This window comes from Tripterygium wilfordii, chromosome 3 (genome assembly GCF_013401445.1).
Source record: "Tripterygium wilfordii isolate XIE 37 chromosome 3, ASM1340144v1, whole genome shotgun sequence".
Lineage (NCBI taxonomy): Eukaryota > Viridiplantae > Streptophyta > Magnoliopsida > Celastrales > Celastraceae > Tripterygium > Tripterygium wilfordii.
In genome coordinates this window covers 7,123,238-7,130,876 of record NC_052234.1, presented here as the reverse complement: position 1 = coordinate 7,130,876, position 7,639 = coordinate 7,123,238, and the positions used below count along the sequence as shown (strand labels likewise).

The window sequence follows — 7,639 nt, the reverse complement described above, 5'->3', positions numbered from 1 at the left end:
CCACATGGTATAAAATCTTTGCCTAAATTTGAAAGCAATGTCATCCAACATTGTATGGGTTTGCCTCTTTCAAGAGGGTGAGGTACTGAACTATTGAAGATACATACATTATTAGTTGATGGGTCCACTCTTTTGGTGCTACATGGCCTGATGGCCTTGCCTGTCTCGCTATATTATCTTACGCAGAGACTAATAATCCAATCTAATAAAGCAAGAACAACAGCAAACAAGAGGAGAGAGATCAAAAGGCTATCTGTTCTGTGGGGGCATGTGCACGTAAAACTGGAGAGATGGACGTGTTATGGGAGACTTTACCACATCTGACAAAAACCGTAATAAAAATAAATAATAAAATCATGGAAATATCGAGAAAAAGAAAAAAAAAGAATTGAAAAGGAATGAAGAGACCACCAACATTTTAGTGTGTTTTTTTTGTGGGGGGACTTGCTGTTGATGACCCATTTTGCTTTCCCTGTCTCCTTTCCTTTGTTTCCTTTTGCTTCTCTCTCTCCTTTTCTCTCTCACATTGATTTTCTAGCTCTTGAAGGAGTGGAGGAGTTTCCCAATCTTTCAACAAACACTAGTACTACTGGGGGTTACTGTTAATCTGCTCATTATTTTATATGAATTTCTCTGACTTTCCATCATCATCTCCATCTCTTCAACTTCTGCTTTCCCATAATTAGACATCTCTTCTCTCTCTCTCCCCTTCTCTGTCTATCTCATAATCTTATCTTCATTCATCCTCTTTTATTCACTTTAACGACTCTACAAATGGGAAAAAACTAGAAGAGCAAGTACTTAGTCTCCATCTTTGTTATTCGGGGGACTTTCTTCTAATCAAAGCTTGCTTGCATATATAACTGAAGCACGACAGCCTGCAATTTCAAGATACTATGTAAGAGTTTTAACAAACTATGCTCTTTTCTTCTAAATTAACTACTCTGAGGCTTTTTCTTTGGCTGGAGTGGTTCAATTTTTGTTGGGTTTTTGCTGATAGTCTAGTTTGATCCGATTCTGTTCCTATCGTGTTATTCTATTCTGTGATGCTGCTTTCCCCTTTTGGGTCTTTTCCACTAGTTGATTTTTTTTTTGTTGGGGGGGTGGGGGTGATTTGAACTGCATATTTTGTTGATTGATGAGGGTGGTCATTTTTTTAGTATTTTGGTTATGAAACTATGGTAAGATAGAATTCGGGTTGCTGTAAGAATATCCACTTTGTTCTTACGTGCTAGTTATAAGTATCATGGATCATACTACAATAACGAAAGATAGAATTTTCTGTTGTTTTACTGAAGTAATTACTTGTAAAATCACTAGATCTTGCAAAGGCAGGTTCAAAATAAAAACAATCATTTGTATGGACTTCTCAGGATGCTGTGAACTCTAGCTATTGTAACTATGGAATATATTAAGGGGTCATGTTTGTATCAAGTTTGGATTTATCAAGGAAAGATCTGCCTATTGTATGATTTTTTCTTCAAATTGCTGGAATATGCACGTATTGGATAGTGGCAGCAACTGTGGAAAAGAATGCCTTATCAATTTTTATGAAGCAGTGGTTTTGATACTATAGATAAGACAAATCATCTATTCAGTAATATTTATAAAAGAAATACGTAATCCATCTGAAGAACCAAAAGGGCATTCCAAAATGGCCATTCTTCTGAAGGATGTTCATCTTTCTTATAAGTAAAAGTTTCATAATAGTCAATTTTCTGTATCAATAAACTGTGTCAGGCATCTTACCAGGTGAATTGGGAACTTTCAAAAATTAAAATTAGACTGTTATCCTTGTAGAGGATTATATCCTTTTTTTCCCTGATAAAAATACAAAGAAGCTTGAGTCTTCAAAGCAGGAAGCAAGTAACATAATGGAGGAAAACATCTCCTATTAAGTTCTATTAAAAGAAGTGAAAAGTAAATGGTGTTGGGGCAATATATAAAAGACAAAGATTAATCTCCACCCATTTAAAAAATTTAACAGTGTTCCACTTTTTGGGTCTCTAAATCCAGTATCCTAAGAATCTTTATATATTATAATTATCACAATAATCAACCTAAAGTACTTTCTTTTTTGGCTTAATATAATACGCAATATGGTGGGTCTTAGCAGGTTCTGAATCTGCTCAAATGCTGTCTCTAAGCTCAATATGGCGGGTCTTACCAGGTTCTGAATCTGCTCAAATGCTGTCTCTAAGCTCACCAATGCAGTTAACCTTTTATCTCAACTTCCCATCTACTTGCGCGATAGTTTGATGTATTCTTTTGCAGTTCGGTTTTGTTCAAGTACTTTGTAATGTATAATTTCACGGGGAGGCGTAGCAGTGACAATGGTAAGGAATTTGCAGTAATGCCCCAAATTGAATGTGGGGCTTAAGGTTCCAGATCTTTAGATAGAATCATAAAGGGTTTGGAGAAAAAGGGCCTAATAAGCTGTCTATTGAAACAAAATCACGAAACTCTATAAAAAAATTTGTTGGTTATTTATCTTCTTCGGAAATCCTAGCTCTTATGAACTTGTCAAGATAAAGTATACTTCCATATGCTCACATTTTCATGCTGTCCTGTTTCCTCTAGGCTTTCATTCTCTAGTTTTATCATTTTCTTTATTGGACATGTTAGATTAGGTTTCAAAATTTTCATTGTGTTCCTTGTGATCTCAACTTTGTTGCCATTTCAGTAGCTTCTTTTATCTGTTTCGTGCATGTAATTTTTCGTTTGGGTTTTGGCATTCATAGAAAACGTTTTCTGGCATATTGATCTAGTATCTCGTTTATTATTATGCATTGATGTCCATATATTTTTGAATATTATCGCTTTAAGATTGGAGTGATATTCTTCTTTTTACTGTAATATTCAATATTGCTTTAAGTATGAAACCTAATGGTGCATAACCTTAGCATTTAATTATGATTGATCTGGTGTCTCGTTTATTATTATGCACTGATGTGCGTATATTTTTGAATATTATCGCTTTTATGCTTGGCATGCTACTCTTCTTGTTACTGTAATATTCAGTCCTGTTTGTGACACCTTTGCATTTGTGTAGTTGTTGATTATAGTCCATATGAAGTTTAGAGTTGCAAATACAATGAATGAATCTGGAAAACAAGCTTTAATCAATCTGTCTCCAATAAGTTTCTGTAATTTGCATGTTTTCAAGTTCTTTGTTGTTTTTTAGCCGCCTGGCGAAGAGTTTGTAAGTTGTCCCACCTAAATTATGATGTCAATCAATCATGCTTTACTTGTGCATTATAATAATAATGCTAATGTTTGTTCACCAACTCCTTCATTCCAACTCATTTACCGTGTTATAAGAAAGCAGACATACCCTAAAACTTAGGGAGTTAAAAATCCTGATCCCCAATTGTTAGTCAGTTCTTTCTTGTTCGTAGCTTGAAAGGCACAGTGAATCTCAAGTATTATTTCTTTTGTTGATTTAAGCTCTCCAGAAGACATGCAAGTTATGTTGAAGGTTAGTGTAACATGATGAGGTTTAATGAACTTTGTTGCCTAGGATTATCTGCTCTGGTCATTGGGTGATGTCTATTAGCACGACAGGTTTTTCCTTGTTCTCTTTTGAATATGTGCAAGTGCTGTTAACCATTATAGTTATAAATGAAGCAAGTAAGGGATTATCTACTCTCGTCAAGGCTTATGCACTCACAAATAGGCCAATGGTTCCATGGTTGATAATGATGGTCTTTGTTCTGCTGACTGTGGTGTGCAAGTTTGCTCTTGTGGTACATTGCATGGTTTCTTGGTTCTAATGTCCCTAGTTCTTTTCATAATCTCTCTCTCTCTGTCTCATGTGCGTACACCAATTTTCCCTTTTTATATATATATTTTTTCTGTATTACATTTGATATAATTCCATACTTGCAGGTGAAGAGCCGTCTTATTTTTGTTCAGTTCATATCTGATAGCTCGAACACAAGGTCTTGCTCCCCTGCATTAGCTAACGATGGTACCTCCAGTCACTAACTTGGATTCTGAAAATGAGTCTGAAGCCTGCAGTCAAGTACCGTCCAATTTATCAAAGCAAGAACCATCCCCTGATCCATCCAAGGACGGTGCAACCACATCTTCCTCTATCGCAAACATCATTGAACTTCAACCAAATGAGATGCCTGTATCGCTTGATCTAACACTCAATTTTAATTTCAGTGGTGTTAAGTTGAAGGGCATTGGAGAGACTAGCATTGAAGTAGCTCCTCCAGTCAATGCATCAACGAACCCTAGAGTTTTCTCTTGCAATTACTGTAGGCGCAATTTCTACAGCTCACAGGCACTAGGGGGCCACCAGAATGCTCATAAGAGGGAACGAACAATGGCTAAGCGGGCAATGCGGATGGGAATATATTCGGATAGGTATACTAGCTTGGCATCTCTCCCACTTAACGGTTCTGTGTTTCGGTCCCTTGGAATCAAAGCTCATGCTGCAGTGCACCATGGTGTGATACCATCGCAGAGGCCACTGGATACGAGAGGTGGAGCGAGGTTTGAGGAAGGCTATTATGGGATGCCAATGTTCATGGAGGATGATGATCATTTCGTACCATTCTGGCCTGGTAGTTTTCGGCAAGTGGGGGAGGGAGTTAATGGTGATATAGGTTTGAAGTTCGCTCAGAACACAAACATGGATTTGGTAGCAGAGGCACCTCCACCACCAACAGATACATCGTCACCTGATCTTACTTTGAAGCTCTGAATTATTATCTATTTCTCTTTGATTTGAATTTCATTTTTGTCCAGACATGCTACTCATTATCCACTTTTTGTATAGCGAGGTATGCATTGGCAACCTTTTTTTTGGGTAAGTTGTGCTATGGTGATGAGAACCACACCGGCCCACAACCACAGACCAACCCCGCTTGCCAACCAAAGCCCAACCGACGCCCTTACGGGCCGGCTGTAACCAAGGCCCATGGGTTGAATCCCATGAAAACCTTGGCTGGTAGGTTGAGAGGACCCTGCGCTTATAAGCTAGGTTTGGTCCTCCTATTTTAACGATGTGGGATCTCAACATTCCTTCCCCCTTGGGGGCCGACGTCCACGGCGGCTACGCTCGCCTGGCGGCTGCACTCGCCTGGCGGCTGCACTCGCCCTTCAGACGGCAGCCCTCTCCCGGACGGTAGCCCTTTCCCGGACGGTAGCCCTCTCCGCCAACGGACACTCTCAACGAGAGCACCAATGATGAAAACCACACCGGCCCACAACCACAGACCAACCCCGCTTGCCAACCAAAGCCCAACCGACGCCCTTACGGGCCGGCTGTAACCAAGGCCCATGGGTTGAATCCCATGAAAACCTTGGCTGGTAGGTTGAGAGGACCCTGCGCTTATAAGCTAGGTTTGGTCCTCCTATTTTAACGATGTGGGATCTCAACATATGGCAACCGCTGAATGCTTATCTGTTTTATATCAGAATTCTCACTTGTGCTTAATTTATTATATTGTCTTAGTTTACTAGGGGTTGGCTGTTGTCTCTTCTGCACAAGTAAAAGGTTATTATTGCGCCTTTTTTGCCTTTTTATAAGGATAATCTTGAGCTATTTTGTCAAATGAAGAACCCGTGATTTCAAATTAAGCTCATGGGAGGAGCAATGTGCTCAAATCTTGTCCTTGGATTGGAAAGAAGCTGATTTTGGTTGGAATTGTTGAAAACTCTATATACCTGGTGTTGTTGCACAAATGAGTAATGGACCTCAATCAAAGTGGTCCTTTCTTAGGAGTCAATTTTCTTTTCATTGGATGACAATCCATATCCATATGTCAAGAGTGTATCTTGTTCAACTTTGGATGAAGAACTCTGGTTGCTGAGCTGCAACCATGGTTTGCAAACCAAACACATTCTTCTTCTATAGTTAACTAAGTAGAGAGTAATGTGGTTGTCCAATTGCCTCAAATTCTAATCTATCTAGAAACAGTTGGTATAACTGCATAACAGACTAACAGAATCAAGAGGGAGAATGGCAAAAAGAAAAATATTATACTTGAATCAACCTTAAAACGTTTTCATACCCAAATTTGACAGAAACAATAAACAATGGAAAGATGCATTTGAAACAAAAAAATTAACAAATGGTTCATTAACTGACAGGCTCTTGTCAAACCCACAAGAAAAAAATGGTTGTAGGGCTAAACTTCATGACAACTATTGCTCGACGGTAGACACTTGCTGCCACTCTCCATCAACTGCTTCTTTCCACAAAGTTACACTGTTATTCCCATCGGCCACAGCCAATATATTGCCAGTCAGTGACCATGAGACCCTCCAAACTGGGGTCTTGAAATCTTTCAAGACCTTACCATCCCAGCGCTCTCCTTCCTTGGCCACAGTCCAAATGACAACAGTCCCATCCTGTGAAGCGCTTGCGATTGTTGATTTTGGAAGTCCTAAGTTGGGTGCCCAAGCCACATCTCTGACCCAATCACTGTGTTTCTGAAGGGCAGGGAAGCAGTCCAACTTCCAGGTACCATTATATTGCTTCCACACCTTTACTGTGTTATCACAGCCTCCAGAAGCCAGCTTCTGAACAGGATCAAGCAAACCAGATCCAACCAGAGCTCCAGGGGCAATTGATGGTGCCCATGAAACTGAAGTTACTCCAACTGGGTGCGCTTGGTCTATCCTGGTGGTGTCCCAACCACCATCAGATTTGGCAGTGAACACTGAGATATTTCCATCACATGATCCACAAGCTAAGCAGAGACCGAGTTCATGAGGTGCCCAGGCAATGGAGTTCACAGATGACTTATGTTCATTGAAAACATATGCCAGTGCCCATTCATTTTGATTGCCTTCCTTCCAGATTATTACTTGGCCGTCATAGGAACAGGAAGCAAGGATAGACCCAAATTTGGGGTGGGCCCAAGCAACCTGCCAAACAGGGCCTTTATGACCTCTCAGAGTAGCAAGGTGCTGATGACCAGCATTGTTGCTAACACCAGTTATCTTGATTGTGGTATCGGATGATGCTGTGGCAATGCACTTTCCGTAGTAATCCATGGCTACATCATGAACTGTGTCTTCATGACCTGTTTCAACCTTCTGTGCAGGCATCTCTTATTGTCAAAACCTACCAAAATTCCTATTCTTCAATTGCTTGTTTGAACAACCTTATATCTCTTGGTACCCAATGCTTTCTGCAACAAATAAGCATCACATACACCTTTCACCAAAATGGTTAAAAACTATGTAAAAAAAAACTCCCGGTATGAAAGAATAAGATTATTTCAATTATTTCAAAAAATATGATGATAAAGACGGGATCTAAATCACCATATCTACATAAATTATATGATTTGCAAATCAATCGCTAAAAGTATCATTTTCAGGAAAAGATTGCTAAGCATGAGTCCTCAAAAAAAAAAAAGCAACAAACAAAGACAAATTACATATGGATCATAATTGTACAGCATATAATAACACAACCCATCACAAAACACAACAGATCTAGAAAACAAGAACCTTCAAACGTTAAATCGAAAAAATTAAAAATAAATTAAAATATTTTCAGGAATGGCTTCACAGCTCTCACTCCATTGCTTGTGGAAGGTTTTAGCGAGAGAAGTATGGTTTCACGCAACGAATTAGAAGCAATTCCTTTCTAAATATCCAGACAAATCATAGG

The 7,639-nt window shown here is 39.2% G+C and overlaps 2 protein-coding genes across 6 annotated transcripts in view; one reads left to right on the top strand and one right to left on the bottom strand.

The window, feature by feature from the left end:
- Positions 1-431: 431 nt before the first annotated feature.
- On the top strand, positions 432-4,823 carry LOC119995221 (zinc finger protein 7-like). Of its 3 annotated transcripts, none has more exons than XM_038841655.1 (3): positions 432-898; positions 2,117-2,170; positions 3,889-4,823. In XM_038841655.1, exon 3 carries the CDS (start codon positions 3,968-3,970, stop codon positions 4,712-4,714), a length of 747 nt encoding a protein of 248 aa, XP_038697583.1. In that variant the 5' UTR covers positions 432-898; positions 2,117-2,170; positions 3,889-3,967; the 3' UTR covers positions 4,715-4,823. The 3 variants fall into 3 exon arrangements, with proteins under 3 accessions (XP_038697583.1, XP_038697582.1, XP_038697585.1); XM_038841654.1 differs by having other exon boundaries at positions 2,117-2,214; XM_038841657.1 differs by lacking the exon at positions 2,117-2,170.
- A 1,147-nt stretch (positions 4,824-5,970) lies between these two features.
- The window catches only part of LOC119995180 (protein transport protein SEC13 homolog B-like), a 1,893-nt gene continuing 224 nt past the window's right edge, over positions 5,971-7,639 (bottom strand). For 2 of the 3 annotated variants that reach the window (XM_038841597.1, XM_038841596.1), the window contains exon 2: positions 5,971-7,151. In XM_038841597.1, the coding sequence (XP_038697525.1) occupies positions 6,160-7,068 (909 nt within the window). In that variant the 5' untranslated portion in view covers positions 7,069-7,151 and the 3' untranslated portion in view covers positions 5,971-6,159. Of the gene's footprint in view, positions 7,178-7,639 lie in introns of all 3 variants that reach the window. The other variant, XM_038841598.1, reaches the window with a different exon arrangement.